The sequence below is a fragment of the Dermacentor silvarum genome, chromosome 10 (genome assembly GCF_013339745.2).
Source record: "Dermacentor silvarum isolate Dsil-2018 chromosome 10, BIME_Dsil_1.4, whole genome shotgun sequence".
Taxonomy (NCBI): domain Eukaryota; kingdom Metazoa; phylum Arthropoda; class Arachnida; order Ixodida; family Ixodidae; genus Dermacentor; species Dermacentor silvarum.
The window spans coordinates 15,964,603-15,983,528 of NC_051163.1; the positions used below are offsets into that span (position 1 = coordinate 15,964,603).

Below are 18,926 nucleotides of genomic sequence, written 5' to 3' on the forward strand. Positions count from 1 at the left end.
AAGAGGCGGACATTACTTGCACAAGAAATTGAAAAGCGTAATCGACTAATTAACAAAAACACTAATTGGTTTTTAACTAATTACGTTATGGTACATGTTGCAATTTACAAATTCAAGCGGGTTAGACTGTAAGACACATCCCCTTGAAAAGAATTGTGTGCACGACACCGCAAAGTTCGGGAATTTATATCTCCAAACTGGTGTCGTCCTGAGAATTCGTATCAAGTGGATCCGCCTTGCGAATTCCCCGGCTAGAATTTAGCAAATTGCAATATGTGCCATAATGTAATTAGTTGAAACTTAATTAGTACATTTTCGTTAATTAGTCAGTAATGCCTTTCAACTTTTTGTGCAAGTAATGTCCTCCTCTTCGAGTAGACCAGCTCGCGGACTAGAATTGTGCTGTCTGCCACAGGCAATTAAAAAAAAAATATTGAGTGTTCGCTGAAACACCAGGTATATGCCTGTTGTCGTTATTGCTGCGCAGTTTCCAAGAGGCCCCTGGTATACCGCATTTTCTCACTAAGTTCCTTCGAGACTTTTTCCCTTAGAAGTTCGCGCGCCATGGACGCTTTGGGAGGAAATGGTATTAAATGGACCAGTGGTACACGTCCAACTGTGCCATTATACAGCACCATTTTTCAACGCTTCTACTTGCCTGCACCTGGTTGCGCGCCCATATATGCAAGTGCCATTTGTGCCAAACTGCGCTATTTTCGCCTTATTACACGGCAACGAAACGTTTTCAGTATGGATGCACGAATACTCGAATTTATACGAATCGAATAGTGTGCATTCGAATCAATTCGCGAATCGGTTATGCAGTAAAATATTCAATTTTTCGAATATTTGGTTACGAACACCCGGCGGAGGTCGGTGCATAGCACGTGTAGCCTTTCCATAGGGCTCGATATTGCGTTGGTAGAAGGTTCGCATATTGGTCGACAACGCCAATCGAAACAATTCCGATACGCGAAGCCGAGAGAGAGAACGGCGACAGAAGCAGCTCGTATGGAATGAGCGATAGCATGTGCGATGATCGAACCGATTAGCCACTGTAAGGCACGCATATCGTATCGGTCTTATGCGTGTTCACTTACGGAGATTTGTCATCACGCGATCTCAAGCAGACAAACCAACTTCTGTATGTGCGCTAGCGGTGTATAGTTGGCAACTGGGCGCGCCCGCGTATACCCGATAACTTCCGCAGCCATCACAAACCCGTATACGCGCGCCATCTCGGAATCAATCGCAGATTAGCCATGCACTCGTACGGACATATTATATTGGCGGCAAGCTTTCCTCGACGGCTTGTGACCCGTATCACATGGTATGCGCAATCAACGGCCAACGACGTATTTTCGTCACGGCACACTGCCTCGTTAGGCATAATCGGCACTGCAGTGCTCCGTCTGGTAGGTCGTGGATATCGGTGACTAAAGTTACGGTTTTGTCCGTAATCGACTCGTATCTATTCGCAGAGGCCGCAGAACACAGAGAAAAATTTGCAGGACGCTTAAGCTTCGCCTTTAAGGGTGAAACGCCAAAGCATTCAAAGCCTGAGTGATTGTCAGGCTAGCTTCCCGGCAACTGCAGCTTTTTTCCCTATATACACTCCTTCGCCTCTGCGCGCCGCTGTCGTTAAAACGCTGCCGAGGAGGCGAGCGCCATCTGGACGGTGTTTTTGCAACATCCCCGGGCGCGCCGCTGTATGAATGGTAGAAAGGCTGGAAGATGTTTTTTTTTTATTATTATTTTACTCGTAGCAGAATGTTTTTTTTTTTCTTATATTCAAATTACAGTCCGACGCTCTCATGTCTGTAGATTATGGTTAAGTCGTACTTTACGATTTTCCTGGCTGATTTTACTTTGAGAAATTCAATTAGTTCACCATGCAAGCGCCTCTGCACCACGCGGAGGGCCTGTGTGGTCGGTGGGGTTTGGGATGATTTTCTCAGCCGCGGATGCCGACGCCGGATTTCTTGCGACACGGGGCCTTTAACGCTATTTCGTTAAAACCGATAAACCGCCTCGCAACGAAAGCGAGTGTACGGGATGGTACCAAGGTTGTTCACGACCGCCTTCGCCCTCTTTGCTATATACACCGTACGGCGGCATCTCGTCCCAGACGTCGTTTATAGACCCAGATCGGTCTCTTGTCGTAGCTTCGAAATCGGTATTGGGTGCAATACACATTGGGTGTATTGCGCTAAAACATATCAATGCACACATCTGCAGTCTATTTTGTCTTATGCCTAGCGGCGTTAATTGTTCTTGCGCGGTTGTAATTTTTTGTCGCATGGCTAGCCGCATAGCTTTGTTCTCACTAGCCTACAAATTTTCATGTAATGGTCTACAAAGGTTTTTTTTTTTTTTTTTACCAAAATAATAGTGGCTTTGCATCATACCGTGCGGGGTATACCGTCGGTGCGAAGACAGGCTTAATTGGCTGATGCTGACTGCTGGCCTTGTGTCACCCTTTACTGAGCAACATTTACTGACTGCGCGGTAATAAGCTACACCAGAACTGTTACTCTTGACTGCTCCAAGTGTTCCAGAAAATGCCTGCTTTGCTGCTCCAAAAGTTTGGTGTGGCTGCTCCTAAACCACTCCAGAACTGTCTTTTTACCTGCTCCAAAAATTTGTGTAAAACAGCCAAAATTCGATAATATACTTCGAAAACCGTGACGTCACGCTGACGTAAGCCAATGTTTTATCGCAAAATTCAAGACGCGGGAAGTTTAGTGCAAATTTTTGCCATAATAATAAACCTTCATTCATCCAGATTCATCCAAACCTTCATTCATCCGGATGAATGCTTTCGGGAGAATCAAAGCGTGAGGCAATTGTGGCTGAAATATGCGTGAAAACAGTTCGGGAGAAGATCATGTAGTGATGTTGCTGTATAGTTCCGTATGCATTGCGCGAGACTTCTGTTATTGTTCTCGTGCTATTTTTCTTTTTTTTTTTTTGCCTGATTTTGTTGTTCACTCGCAAAATTGAAGTTCATGATAGTCATGGCGGCCGTGACGTCTGGGCGTCGTGGCGTAACGGAGCCGGTGCTTCATTGCCTATCAGAATGGCTGCTGAATAACTCCTCGCGAATGTCCAATGGACATGCATTGACTTTCATAAAGTTACTGAAGGCACTCCTGGAGGCTCGCGTGTCAGAACTCGTCGCGTTGTTTGCGTCGCCCTGCGCGCCTATTGTGGTGAATTCTGCGACTCGTCCGGGCCATCGGTCATAAGTTGAAACTTCCCGAGATCGCCTCGTAGCGCATGCGTATAGCTCTCCAAGTCGACAACGCCAATCGAAACAATTCCGATACGCGAAGCCGAGAGAGAGAACGGCGACAGAAGCAGCTCGTTTCCGTGCTCACGTTGGTTTCGACGGGAATTCAGGGCGCAGGCTCCTTTCCCAAGCGTATCACCCCTGAAGGAAGCCGAACGCCAGGCCGGGGTACGCTTGTACCCTTTTGAACCAGTGGGTGTCCGGCGGCGGTGGGAATCGAACCCAGGTGGTCAAAATTAATCCGGAGCCCCCCATGCACTACGCCGCGCCTCATAATAATATTGTAGTGTCGGCTCGTAAAACCCCAGATGTTTTTCAAATACTTATTTTTCGAAGACATAGTGTTTCTTGCTGTGTTCAGGTCTATTTGATGTTCGTTGGATCCTAGGCCACTTTTGGTCTCGTAATTAGGCAATTGTTAGCCTTCTAGTGCGCGTAACAAAAAAGGCGTCAAAACGCGATAGCATTCAAAGATCTCCGACTGCTTCTCACGCTTTCCGGCAGCTGCAGCTTATGTATAACTGTAATGTTTACCTGGAAGCGCTGGCGGCGAACGCTATGCACGAAGGCGAGCTTTCTCGCAGAAACGCGGCCTCTTGCGTGGGCCCCCGATGTAGTGCACAGCCGCGCCAAAAAATTAACCCTTGCTCACATTATAAGGCGAAAGCCTTAGGTGTCTATGTTGTCAGTGACCTTCGCGAAATTGGGCCGTGACGAAAAATGGCCGCCGACGCCGCAAAACGAGCAAAAAAAAAAATGCTTGGATTGACGTCACATTTCTGAGGGAGGTTCCTGTTAACTAAAGTAAATTACTGCTTTGAAAAGAAAATTTGGTACATTTCGGTCTGGGTGGGAATCGAACTCGGGCCTCCGGGGGGCGAGAGGTATACGCTTCCCTAAATCCATGGCTGCTCCACGGTTCTGGCTTATACTAAAGGTGAGCCTAGTGCGTGCGTGACGGCACAGGTCACGTCGCAGCCATTTCGCTGACTAAAGGTCTGGCTTAGTGCGTGCACTAACATGCTGCATTTTAGGTACTACGTTAAGTGTTCATATGTGGCGTTCAGGAGGTCGCCTTAGTGCCGCGCGTGTACTTCCCATTTCGGCTCGTTATGTCTTGCAAGAAGTCTAGCCCCGATGGTATAACTTAATGCATTACCAGTATGTCTTACAAACAAGTTTAACCCCGATTGTATAACTTCATGTATTGCCACATGTGCAGCAGGCTTTCGCCTTTTTGTGTTACAAGAGTGTAACACCTGCCGAACTTTTTTTTTTTTTTCGCCTTTGAAGTCAGCCGTCGATTATCATTGATATGTACCATGTTTCTCGCCAGTGGCTCTCTATTGAACCGTGAGTTTGCCCCCTTTTCACTCGCAGTCGAGTAACTCCATCACACGCATCGAGCACCTCATGCGTCAGTTTAACTCGTTCAGCGTCAATGCTATCGCATTCATCGTCTTTAACGGACGTCACAGATCTCGCAGCCGTGTTTTTTTTTTTTTTTTTCCAAAGCTTGCGACACTCTCTCAGCCGGCGAGTGCCAACTGTTTAGTTTCGTATCATCTGCACGTTCCCTCTTTTCCATCAGACGGCAACTCGCTCGCTCAAAGGGCGGGCACTGTTGCCAAGGGTTGCAAAACGCATAGGCACCTCCTCTGACGCGGGACTTTAATTATAGCCGGCCGTAATGTTCCGAAAGCGCTCTAAATATTGTTCCCATTGAGTAAGCAGGAAGACTGAGATCGCTTAGTGGACGTTTATCTCTCCTTTGTATTGCCTAGCGTTTAGCTACTTCATTGTCCTCTTTGCAACGTGCACGTGCGGCACCGTTGATTGGTCGCCGTTGCGACGTCCAGTGACGTCAGTTTTCTTCTTTCCCTTTTAGTTTCCGTCGTTGTCGTGTTCGATCGTTTCACCACTAGGAGCTAGCGCGTGAAGCTGAAAGATGCGTGCTCGGTTTAAAGGGCTGTGCCACGCGTGATTAGCACACTCGATTGGGCGCGCCTGACTCTCGTCTGCCTTGGACTCCTCTGACTCCATTAGCCTTAGTCACTGTTTCTTTTTGCCTTTGCGATTCGAGTTTGCTAGTTACGTACGCGGAATACCAACCTAGCCGCTCTCAGGTCTTGCCTAATTCCTTGCCTGACTGTCGCTGTCGTCTGCTTTTGACTCACTTGGTGTACTGTTACACCTGTTTTGTCACGAAATCTGATGTGGAGTTTCGCGAGATGTGACCTTCACGGTATGCGAATCCCATCCTCGTAACTTATTCCGCTACGCCGTACGTGAGAGATTAGATGCCGTTAAACTGCACTACACGCTGCAATCATTCTCTGGCACTTATTTGTGCAACTGAGAGTGTCATAAATCTAATGGATTTACGCAAAGCTCACAGGAACCAAATATCAATTTTAATTTTGCTAAAAGTTATTAGAATAGACAATGTATTGAATTAAAACAAGGATTTAAATCGTGGAACCGGGGCCTGAAAGAGGTGCGACGTAGTGATAACGTCTTGCTCTCACGTTTACCGCGAATTGGATACTGATTTATCTAATTATATATATATATATATATATATATATATATATATATATATATATATATATATATATATATATATATATATATAGCGATTAGCTTTCTTTGGTTCTATCGCCCGTTTTCGGTGGTCGCTGGTTGCTGGTCGGGGGTTGGAACAAAGGCGCTGACGCAAAGGGCGCGTACGCTCGCGTTGCGGGTCACGTTCGTTGCCCAGTGCCCCAATGCCAACTGTCATCTCGCTTTGAGACGCATGTGCTGTTCACCATATACTCGTACTTCAGCTATATATACAGATGTGCAGGTCATATGCTCTACTGCAGGCGAAATCACACAATTAAGTTAACAAATTTCTATACCAAAATATCTTCACTGCAACAAATACACGTCAAGCGCACCATTCTTGAAGCGTTCGGCTGTTCGCTTACAATGACAATGATCGCAGATGATTTCTGCACATTTGTTGTTGTTTTTCAAAAATTGCGCCTGGAATATTAAATTTTGTGTCGTATGATGCTTATACCCTTTGCAGAAGTCGGTATTGAGCTGAAATTCCATGGACTGTCTTGAATTCAATGGATTCAAAACACAATTGACTGCGACGCCTGATTTTTGCGATGGCGGACGTCAGCTAGCCGGAGAGCAATCCGGCGCGCGCCCTCCATTCTATATAGTTCGCAGTACCAATAGTGAACCTTGACTCTGTTTTCCTGGTTTGCAGTTCACAGGTCTCTCGTGGGTTGGTTAGAGGCCAAGCTATATTAGTGGCCGTTTTTTTTATTTTATTTTCTTCTTTTTTTTTAAGCCACGCGCGCGCCGCGGACCTTGTTTTTCCGCCCGCTCCTTGGGCGGGCCAACGCCTGCGAGGCCGCCCGCGAACTTGACAGCTAGCCTTGCTAGTCTTTATTTTGTTTCTCTCCTAGTTTTGTTTCGCTTTATTTCGGGAGAAAGTGGTTAGCGCGTTGGTTCTGCTTCCGGCTGCCTGTAGCGCAGCCTCCAAGGTCTGCGGCTCCCTCGCACTTGCTTGGCGCGTCGGATTGTAATAACCCTGCCACTCGGGAATAACGGATTGCGTCGCGTTCATTTGGCGTTCGCACCTTCGGTTCTGTTTAACCCCTCAATTGTTGCGTCGCGCAGTAAATCTCAAAGGGACTATGGTGCTTCGGGTGTAAACAACTTAGCATATTTCGTATCTGTCGAGTCCTTCCGAGCCACGGCCAGGTATCTTTTATTACTGCTGGCTGCCGCTACGTGTGAACTCGCGCAAATGGCATCGCCGGTTGACGACAGCTGCAGCGATTGAGCACATGCTAGGGAAATTATAGATTTACATACGCGTGGAACCTTTTCAAATCGAAAATAGCACGCATTTGGGAGTTTTTCAACGGTTAATTTTTATTTGTTCTTGCGGTGTTCCAGTGTTGCATTCACTTGACTTTTACCCTTGTTTTCTGTTATCTGGGATGGCATAGCTTTAAAGCCCTTCGCGTTCTATAGAAGCGGTTACATCGCAAACGCTGTCGGCTTTCCGGCCGACAGACGAAATGCTGCAAAAAAAGAAAGAAAAGATATTCGCACTCGGGGGGCGCTGATGTTTATGTGACACTAAAGCTTGTGTGAGCGCATAGATGCCGTCACTCCCCCCCCCCTCCCCCCAATATTGCTCTGACGGTGAGTTAGGCTTAACTTGTGCACTAAGCCTAACCAAGGTTCTGTCGGTACTTTTCCGTAATTGCACCGGACACATATTTTGACGGCTAAGCATATAATGAAGACATTGCTTCTGTGTTTTGACATTTCCTTCAGTGTTGTCATAACAAGTGCCCACTGGATTCTAGGTAAGTATAAGCCAACCAGGGGGGTATTCTGTTAGAGTCCACATAGCAGACTGTCCATTTCAGCTGGCGCTGATTGGCTGCAGCTGTACGAGCGAGGAGACTGGCTGGGGGCCACCTGTCTCCTCCTCACTCGTGCAGCTCCAGCCAATCAACAGTGGCCAAAATGGACAGTCCACTAGTTGGACTCACAGAGTACCCCCTCCCAGCTCAGCCGAGAACTGTTGTACAGTGTCTGTCGGTACCATGCAGCTTCCCCCTCCTCTGCCTGAGTAGAATTTTTGTCGACAATATTGTTTTTGTTACGTTTTTAGTCAGTTGAACATTGCTTATATAGTTAACCACTTTTCTGTACATATTCCCTGGAATGCTATCTTTTCCTGCTTCCCTTGACCTTCTGTAACATTTTGGATTGAGTGACTACAAATGTATAGAAGGCCTATTCCAAGAATGCTTGTGGCCCTTGGATGTAACGAAAGAATTGCCTCGGAAAGAATCGGCTAGGTTTCTTGATCTGAGAGTTTCAGTTGCTGCAAAGCATGTTTGCTGTTTTGCTGTAAATATGAACTGCACAGGAGCAAGCCCTTACTGTTGTTCAATTCCATGCATTCGAAGTGTCTGAAAAGGGGCTATTGTCAAATCGTGCTATAAGAATGCAATTAAAAAGCCCTGCCACTATGCCATCTCTTCCACTTTCCAGGAACAGATTATTCACCTCTTGGCTGCTGGTTTTGCTGGGCAATGTGGTCGAGTTCCTCTTCGGGGATTTAAACACTAGTCACTCAATCCAAAATGTCGTTACTGAAGGTCAAGGAAAGCAGGAAAAGATAGCCAAGGTGCCATACATCCTTGGAGTGGCTCATTTTCCTGAGAAAGTGTAAACACTACTGTTTGGGGTGTTCAGTATCTTATCTTTTTTCTGATTTTGTTTGTGCAGGGGACAGGACCAACTATGTCAACCTTCCACACGTCATCGCCATGGTGGGTCTTCCTGCCAGGGGCAAGACGTACATTGCCAAGAAGCTGACTCGGTACCTCAACTGGATTGGCATCCAGACGAGAGGTGCGCTCCTTGCTGTTTCATCTCTTGCACCATACTTTCACATTTATATGTGGGACATTTCAACATTAGACATAGCTTGGAAGGTATTTTGCCAGAGAAAGGACTTGTCAGCCTAGGTGATGTATATAATGTGGGGTGTGTGAATATGCATCATCCTGAATATGAATTGAATTATTTGATCTGAGAAGTGACTATTCGAAATTATCAAATATTTGTTTCGTTTGAATATTGGATCTTGAATTGAGGAACAGTGCGAAAGACGAGGACACAGAAGAGGCACATAAACAACTGCATGTAGCCCTGTTTGGTTGTTGAAGCTAAATATTGCAGTTGTGAGAGAGGGAGAACAAGGAAAGGGAGAACCGTTCCAAATGATAATGTTGGACAGCTGCAAGTTGCTGTGCAGACACACCAGTTCCTATGCGAACGCACGGGGCAAATAACTACTAATTTCCAGTCATTCAATATGCATCATTCTTGTGCAGCCTGTATATAGAAATGTGTCGTTCTCATTTATTATTTGGCCATTCTCATCATGTTTACATCTCATTAAAACAATGTGCAGTGCTGTAGCATTCCACCTCTCCTTCAACAAACACTGTGCGGTGACGTGTTGTTTCCTTGTTTCATTATTGTCATTGTTGTGGTGTCTCAGGCAACTGATAGCAGGTGTTACTCATTTACAAGTTCCTCAGTTGTCTGCACGTCCAATTCGAACTGTGTTAGAGATACATAGGCTAAGTAAATGTGTAGGCCAAATTTTTTTACCCAGCAGGCTATGCGCAAACATTACATTTCACTTTGTTTAGTAATGAAAAAAAAAATCAATATTCAATTTGATACTTGATATTTGGAGGTGGTTTTCCTTGAATATCCGTATTTGATTCAATTAATAAATTTTATTGTTCAAACACCCCTGATATTAAAGGCATTACAGGGAATAGCTTTGGTAAATATATGAATCGAAATACTTGTCTCTTAAATTAGGCAGTGGAGTTTGTAATATGTGTAAATCTACAGAAAAAAAAAAACAATGCAGTGGTGAAAGTTCCCAACCTCATGTTGCTCATTTTGATCTAGCCTTAATCTTCCATTGCTGTGAAAATTGTCAAGAGTGACTAATTCCTTACTTAAATGGTCACATAAAACTTGCTTGTTTAGGTCTTGTTCTTATTTTTTCTCAACTTCATGAATTTCACAACATTCGTTATGTCTTGTTTCTTCAGTGTTCAATGTTGGCGAATATCGGCGTCAAGCAACGGAGGCCTACAAGAGCCATGATTTCTTCAGAGCAGATAATGCTGAAGCCATGGCCATCCGCAGGTACGTTGCAGCAATTAATTTTGTACTAATGTTCACATGTTATATTTTTTACTGACAATATCCAATTACATGCATGTTCTATGCCTCCAGGCAGTTGTGCTGGTGGACCTTACACAAATCATCTGTCAGATCTTTCCATCACAGATAGCGCAGTGGCTTTGGCGTTGCTGTTAAGTAGCTTGCACACATGAGGGGTGGAGTCATTGCAGTGCTATGTGGAGCTATAAAGATTTATTTATTTTATTTATTTACATATACTGCAGCCCTATATACGGCTATAGCAGGAGTGTGAACATTATACATTGCTACAAAATAACAAACATACACATACACAAAAAAATGAAAAAAACAAAGCGCTTTACATGTTAGCGAGGTGCTTAGTGGTGGTAGCTATAAAATCCTTTAGTGATAGTGATCGAATGTCGCCGGGGAGAGAATTCCATAGCTCAATTGTACGTGGGAAAAAACTGTATTTGAATGTGTTAGTACGGGCAAAGATAGGTGATATGTTCAAGGCATGGAAGCTACGGGTACAACTTGCGTTTTTAAATGTGATGTAGTTACAATCAGAAAGACCACAAGTGGAGTTAATAATTGCATATAAAGTTTTAAGGCTTCGATGAGATACCGTGAAAGTAATGGCTTGATGTTCAAAGATTGTTGAGCCTGTGTTGGCGAGAAATTGCGGCTGTAATTTTGGCAAATGAAACGGATATATTTACGTTGAACATTATTGAGCGAAATTATTTCAGTGCTTCACAGGATAAATGAGGCTAAGGGCTGCATTTGAAAAATAGTGTCAGCCAAGCTTGAAATTAAGTTCAATCACTTGTTTAGCCTCATTCTTTTGTATTCGCCCTTGTCCCAGTTGTTTCCTCATGCTAGTACTGAAAAAATGTTAAAATTGCACTTTGGAGTTTTGTTTAGCATCCAACATCCTTTGCACATGTGTGCATGCTCACACGCACACACACAAGCCTTGAGCAGCGAATAGTATGAGTACTTTGTAAGAAGAGTGGTGCAATGGTAGCACACTGCACAAAATGCATTCAGGACTGCAGGGATAGGCAGCGGGTCAATATAGCGATAATTGAACACATTCCTGGTGGGTTAACACTTTAACATTTGTTTGCATATATGTGTAGTCCTCCGTACGTGTTGTTTGTGTACAGTACTCGGCAATTGAAACGCAGTACTCGGACCGCATAGTGGCCGGTGCTTTTTGCACCACTGGTGAGCACTGGGAGATCGCTGAGGAGCCGAATGCTGTCATAATGCATCACAAAGGGTCTCGTTTTCATGTGATGCTGCGAAAAAATGCTGACAGCCACACACTTTGAGTGTCGCATTTCAGTCACTAAACACTGTACCTACGCTTCAGTAAAAAGAAAACTAAAAGATAAGTGACTCTTAAGATTGTAGCCTTGTGAAGCTAGTGCAATGTGTTACAGTAATGAGTGAGCATTACAGTGTTACAGTGATGTGAGCATTGCTTGTAGAATTGCACGAAATTACCATTGTTTATTCCAGTCGTTTGCAGCTTTGATTTTAATATCTAGGCTAGCAGTAATGCCTGGCTTGGCAAATTAAGAGTTTTAGCTTGTCCGCAAACTTCTTACCGTTTACAGATTACCGGGTTACCGGTGCCGTAAAAATGGCAGTAGCAAAGCCGGTAGCGACATCTTGTGATGCTTTGTCCAAACACAACTTCTTCGATCCAATTTGTGTCACATGAGTGTTCTCGTTGAATAACATTTGAAAAAAAGGACTGAATGTTTATTATGGTTGCCACCGAAAGGTTACAACAGCAATTAAGCCAAATATGGTGGGTCATTGCAATAATAGTTCTGTCTTCGCTGGTAAAAGGCTACTTGAGTGCCACTAACACAGCTGCTCACGTAGATGTCTCTGGTAACCTGTTATTCCGTAATGAATAGCATGTTTATGGGCAAGCTAACACTCTAATGTCTGCTTTTTAAAGGTTCGCTTCGACAAAAAATTAAAGTTTTTTTCTTGTGCAATTTCTGTACTATTGCAGCAAGTGTGCCTTGGATGCTCTCGAGGACATGTGCAAATGGCTGGAGTCTGAAGGGGAAGTGGCAGTGTATGATGCGACCAACACAACCTATGAAAGGCGCAAGCTCATCTTCAACGTGGTCTGTGAGCGATTTGGCTTCAAGCTGTTCTTTGTGGAGTCCTACTGTGACGACCCCAAGATTATTGAAGCCAACATTCGGGTCAGTAGTTTGATCATTATTAATAAGCAGACGTGGGCCCGGCATTGTTAGGGCATATCATACATGCATTTGAAGATCAAGCACATGCCTGCCTTATATGCATACCCAACTTAAAACTGTTGTAGTAAAGTTGGTATAAGGTAAAGTACACTGCCATTAATACGACTCTGATTATTAAATATTTCAATTAATTTGATCCTGAGTGACGGTCCCAACTAGCACCCATACATTTTGATGGGCAAAAGCTTTTGTTATTGGGATCCTAAAATTGGCCCTTATCACGCAATTCAAACTTGACCGGTTGGCATGCATGTGCCTGATCACAGTGGTGACCTCAATGCTTACAGCATCTATCTTGGCATTGCTAGGGGAGAGTGAATACATTAACGACATGGCTACCTCTCATCCTGATTCTAGCACATGCCTGAAAAAAAAAAAGTGCCGAAATTACTTGTGCTTCACAATCTGGGACCTAACTGAAACCATGTCTGGGACATCAGAAACTATTCTCTTGAGGCACTAGTGCTACTGTGACCTTATACGTTTTACTACATCAATTTGTAACGAAACTTTCATGGTCACAGCATACATCTCTAGTCATTGTCACTTTATTACTTATGTATTTTATGTAATTTACAGTGACTGATCTTTGTGCCTTTTTACAGCCATGTTGTATCTACCATTTGCAATTCACCATTTTATTCACTTTTCATTGACAACTCATCACCATATGCGTGGTGCTCTTTGGCCATACCTGGCCCTTGTGCCAATAAACAGTACACATCAATCAGAAACTGCCCATTGTCAGAGCAGCTGACATTGCCATTGTCATCATAAGATAGCAGCAGAAGAAGTTATTGCATAGGATGGCAATGGCAATGTGCCTCTGTAAAACAATAATTATGAATAAGATAAGCTTATATGCTAAGCTAGCAACAGTAGAATCACGTCAGATGTTTTTAGCACTCTGGTGTAGTGGTTTGAGATGTGGAATATCAAACGCGATGGACTACAAGGAGGGTTACATGTTGTCGTCCATAGACCACAACATAAGAACACAACACAGCAGAATAAAAAGCTGTCTAAAATTGACGATGATGACCAGTTTCCATTGTGTGAAGGTAAGCTGCATGGTTAATCTTATTTCTGATTGCTGGGGTTGGACGTATGCAAAATTGTTTGTTATAGAATTGGGTGCACAGTTTTCTGCTATGAATCCATAAAAGCTGGGTGTGCTTGATTTGGGGGCATTTTAGAATCGGGTAAATACATACTTCCAAATGAAGCAACAGAGTGTTCAGACATTTTTTCTGTCTCTTAATTCGACTCGCCAGATAATTCGATCAATTCTATCGGGCCTGTCCAGGTCAAATTAATCGATGCCGGCTGTATTGACAGTATTGATTGTGTCACTTTGCTTGATGCAATGCAGGAGGTGAAGGTCAACAGCCCAGACTACAAGGACATGAACAAGGATGATGCCCTCCTTGATTTTGTGCACCGCATTGAACACTATAAGGCTTGCTACCAAACCCTTGATGAAGTCCAGGAAAAGCAGTACTCATTCATGAAGATCTTCAACACAGGACAAAAGGTTGTCGTGCACAGACATGAAGGTGAGATTTTTTATTGGATCAGTTTTCTTTTGCGTTCCATAGAAACTTTACCTTTCCCTATAGTTATTCTTTTCCAAGATTAGACTAAAACATGTAATAAGCTTCAACTAAATTCTCCGAGGGTTTACTTTGTCCGTGAACAGATCTTTTATAGCATCTGTTGACAGATTGTCATGAAGAGACGTAGTGACTAGGCATGTTCGTTTTCTTGATTACTTCTTATGAGCCTAAATGTTTCCTTTGTGCATTATGGTGGAGATTGTGTTGACAGTACATTTGCTACAAGTCTGACAGTGGGAAAACTTAAATAATTTCAAGGATTCTGTGTGACACCAGGCATATAGAGTAGAGTACAGAGTAGCTGAAGTCAGTTTAGTGTACTTACTCATTTGAAAGTAGCTCTATTTCACTCAATAGCTCACAAAGTGCCTTATTTGCTAAGTTGATTTGTATGGAGTGTTTCCTTCAATGTTTTATAGGCACATTGCTGAAATAATTTTGGTGAGACACCCTTGAGGCGGGGTACAATGGCAGTGGCAAATCCTGCTGTTGACCAGCACATGGTTCCAAATTCTATTTCCCACTGTGTCATTGCCTTTTTAATGGAAATGGAATGGGAAAAAGTTTGTGTACTGAAGTTTTCGTGCACGGTGAACAACCTCAAGTGGTTGAAATGTATCTGGAGCCCCCTGGTATGACATCTCTCATAGCCCGAGTGTAGTTTTGGATGTGAAACTACAGTGAGATACAATGCTCCTGTGCCCAGCTTTTTCAGAATGATGTACCCAAAGCATTCTGATATCACGTCATTGTTTTGCAGGGCACATCCAGAGTAGGGTAGTCTATTACCTTATGAACATCCACATCATGCCAAGATCCATCTACTTGACGAGGGTGAGTTTGTCTCGTGTTTTATGTGGTCCAAATAATTGTGTAGTATTGCATCGATTCTGATAAAACATTTCTGCATCACTTATCCACAGCATGGCGAAAGTGTCCTGAACCTGCAGGGAAGGATTGGTGGGGATGCTGATCTCTCCGAACGGGGACGGGAGGTAAGCAGTTGACTTGGGTTGGTCCAGACTTGGATAATTCTTCATTGCAGGGAATTCAATGCTCTCAGTTGCTATTTGCTTACTTTTCTCTTGCTGCGTTTCAAGACCACTAAAACTTTCTTCTTGCTTCCTTGGTTGGTGCAATAATGAAACAAAAAAAAAACTGCAGCTTCCAGGCTTGAAGTTCCTGGAAGATACCTGCCTCATGCTATGAATTTTATAGCCTTTTTATTTTTGTCGTGCACTTTTTGCATTGAATCAAATTTAATTTACTGCTCGATTTCAGCGAGCAATTTTGAAAACAAAATACAAAGCTTAAATCTCTTCTAGGAAGGGAATGATTATTGATAAAATTTTAAGTTCTGTCTGCTAAGTGTGCCTCCCTGGCAGCCTAAAGGGACATTAAAGCAAAACACTAAGACAGTGTAAATTGATAAACTATTGTTTGCAAACCCTGTTGTGGGTAATTGCGTGATAATAGTTTGGTTAGTAGAAAAGAAAATGATAGTCAAAGTTCCTTTTTTTTTTAATTTCACACCGAAACCCGAACACCGGTACGTAAGTGGGACATCACAGATTTCAAAGTTTTTTTTTTTTTTTCATATTTGGACCACGTTGGCTTCAGTGAAAGTTCTCGAAACTTGCCATGTACAGTCTTTGGCTTCTTTAGAAACACAATGTAGTCCATTTTTACTGATGAATAATTAACTAGGACCTAGCAGATGCTGTCAAAATCTGACATCGTGGCGAGCTGGTACTGGAACTTCGAGGCAGTGTCACTACCAGTCTTTAATTCTTGCACCTTTTCTGGATGAGTGTTTATGGTATTGTAAAGCTTACTAATGCAGGCGAAAGCATTTTTCTTCTTAATGTCCCTTTAAAATTTGCGTATTTGAAATTGAACCTTCTGGTGGTAGTACATGTCCTTCTGAATATAGCTTCCAGAATGTTGGAAAGCAATCCTTCTTCATGCTACATATGTATTCCTCCTATTCTATTTACTTGTACAGTATGCACTTGCACTGGCGAAGTTCATAAAGAAGCAGTCCATTCCACGCCTCCGTGTGTGGACGAGTCAGCTGAAGCGCACCATCCAGACTGCAGCAGGCATTGATGCTCCACAAGAGCGGTGGAAGGCTCTGAATGAAATTGATGCCGTAAGTTTTGTGCACTCCTGACCATTCTTTGATTTATGTTGGCTTCTAAACCTTTCACCATTTTGAAGATTTGAGAAGAGCTGCTTTTCATTCCTTACAGACAGTGTTGCCCTCCCTGTAATGACCCCGAGAATGCAGTTGACAGTATACAATAAAAGCAATTTTATCTGTTGTTCTCCAGGGCATATGTGAGGAGATGACATACGAGGAAATCCAGGCGAAGTTCCCTGAAGAGTTTGCTGCCAGAGATCAGGACAAGTTTCATTACCGGTACCCACGAGGCGAGGTGAGCTCCGCTTTGCTTGACTCGCACTACTGGCATAAAAGCATTCTTAGGCGGTTGATTCTCTATAATACGGTCATGATTCAGTTGAATGTATAGAAGTAACAGAAATTTAGGCTGTTAGTTAAATCTCTATTGAGTGGAGATTCAGTGGAATATATAGAAGTAAGACAAATTTTCACTAACTCCCAGCCACAGTGCATTAAGTACAATACATCCTGTTTTTGGGTGACTCTGAACGTCGATCTTCTGGGCCGTGATAGATAACTTGAATTTCAATCACTGAGAGATCTGTCGAGGGAGTACGACCATGGCATACAGTTGTGAAGAAGGTACAGTGGAATCTCGTTTATACGATCTTCACGGGAACTGGAAAATAAAGCGTATCATCCGAAAATCGTATCATCCAACATATTAGCCAACCAAATCATATTATCGGGAAAAGAAAAAAAAATTCCCGAAAAACATATTACACAGAATCGTATCAACGAGCTTACACTGTATAACTAATATTGGTCTTCCGTAATCCTGGCAGGGATTATTGCACTTCAAAAGCATTCACTTTGACAAGCAAGTGCTGGAAAATAACTAGGGCAACTTTTTACAAACTCCAAAAGGGTCTCCTCTACAACATTGACGAAAGCTCAACAAATCTTTTAAGGACTTCTTTAACCAAAACTAATTGTCATAAACATCTCTAGCAAAAAGGTCCGATAGAAAAACCAATATTGGTTCAATCGGCCGATTGAACCAATAGTTATAGGCATATTGGTTCAATAAGCTATCAGCTTTAGACCAATAGCTGCATCGTGAGGTGGCTGCCCACAACGCATGCTAACATGGCAGGAACGTGTCCACTACACAATAAAGTTTGGAGTACTTTATTTGCACTCTGTGGGACGGCGCTTATCCTAAAGATGTGGTACAATAGCCACAGAACAATCACTTAAAGATGATGCTAAGTACAGAATTGCACCAGACTGAGGGACAACTAGATTATAATAACTTCTGGCACAGGCTTGAAACAGCTTTGGATGCATTGACAGAGGCAGCAAGAAATAAATAAAAGGCACACACCTGATTTGAACTGTGAAAAATATCAGTAAGCACATTTGGAAGTATCGCTGCTCTGTCAGTGCATCCTGTTTGTTTTCGTAAGTCACGTTAAGTCATGTCAACATATCGTCTATCACAGCATGTACTATATTGTTACTGCAGGGAAACTTCCGAAGTAATAGATGAGGCAGTGAGCAAGTCCAAAGTGGAACTGATGGTCAGCCGGCACACATTTTGTGATTTCGCAGGAAATATCGTTGCAATCATTAGTCGTAGGCCATGCAGACTCTTCCTTGAGTTCGTAGAGCTGACACTTCATGTTGCATTCGCCACACAGGTGCCACAGAAGTGCTCCTGTGTGATTATGGGCTGCAGACAATCGCAAATCGACAACACAAATCTCGACAAAAATTCCACCGAAAACATTGAGGGGGAAAAACTTCAAAAGCCTGAGGAGCCAAAATGACTACTGCCAGCACTTGTTGATGACGTGTTACCTGTCATGGCACCGGCGCGCTGACAGGCGTAGTTTTGTATCTGTCACACTTGTGCACCAATTAGTTATTTGGCATAACGGAATTGTCTTGGAATAACACCGGTATGACAAAGTGCAGGGGCCACTGTCGAATCAAATCAATCGTATACGAAACTGCTACTTTCTCAGCGCATGAGTTCCTCAATATCGTATGCTTTCCCAAGTGGCATTATGAAGTTTTGGGGGGGAATTTACACTGTTAGGTGCATTTCCAGCTCAATCATTTTTATTTTTAGAGTCCCTATCGGTTCAACGGAAAAAAATAGGCAACTCATTGCTCCCGCTCATTGAACTCTAATGGTACCAATACGATCCTATTGGTCCTAAAGGTGACAAATATATTGGAGCCTATTGTGGCAATAAAAACCTATTGGTCCTATAGGTAACCTATAGTTGTTACTTATTTGACCCTGTTGGTGCCAATACAAGCATATTAGTCCTATAGGTAACAAATAGCTGCCGCCTCTTGGACGCTATTGATGCGACTACGAATCTATTCGTCTTATAAGCGAAAAATGTTTCCTATTGGTACCAATGCAAACTCTATTGGTCATATAGGCAACAAATGTCACTTATTGGACCCTATTGGCACTGACTGAATCCTAATAAAACGCATAGAATTCTAATAATCCAATGGGGGATTGGACCAATAGAAAATTCTGTTGCCATTTTTGCTAGGGCAATGTCTCGCTTTAACTTTGATGTTGTAACCGTTATTTGTTACGGATCATATGAATTTTGTATGATACAGATTATTTTTTAAATCCTGGAAAATTGATAAGATTCTGCTGTACTTAGTTTCAATGAAAAAAATATAAATCTTTCTTTCCAGTCCTATGAAGACCTGGTGGCTAGATTGGAGCCTGTCATCATGGTTAGTGTTTTCATTGACTCTGCACTTGTCATGTTTATAAGTCTTTTCTTTTTGTT

General features: G+C 43.1%; 1 protein-coding gene across 6 annotated transcripts in view; it reads left to right on the forward strand.

Moving 5' to 3' along the window:
* The window catches only part of LOC119430932 (6-phosphofructo-2-kinase/fructose-2,6-bisphosphatase-like), a 78,043-nt gene that overhangs the window by 24,266 nt on the left and 34,851 nt on the right, over positions 1 to 18,926 (forward strand). For all 6 annotated transcript variants that reach the window (XR_007464096.1, XM_037698403.2, XM_037698401.2 and 3 more), the window contains exons 2-10: positions 8,609 to 8,734; positions 9,961 to 10,057; positions 12,096 to 12,294; positions 13,727 to 13,910; positions 14,731 to 14,804; positions 14,894 to 14,965; positions 15,976 to 16,122; positions 16,304 to 16,408; positions 18,829 to 18,870. Coding sequence is in view for 5 of the 6 variants with exons in the window: in XM_037698403.2 (XP_037554331.1) it covers positions 8,609 to 8,734; positions 9,961 to 10,057; positions 12,096 to 12,294; positions 13,727 to 13,910; positions 14,731 to 14,804; positions 14,894 to 14,965; positions 15,976 to 16,122; positions 16,304 to 16,408; positions 18,829 to 18,870 (1,046 nt within the window). In the remaining variant the exon portion in view is untranslated. The remainder of the gene's footprint in view (positions 1 to 8,608; positions 8,735 to 9,960; positions 10,058 to 12,095; positions 12,295 to 13,726; positions 13,911 to 14,730; positions 14,805 to 14,893; positions 14,966 to 15,975; positions 16,123 to 16,303; positions 16,409 to 18,828; positions 18,871 to 18,926) is intronic.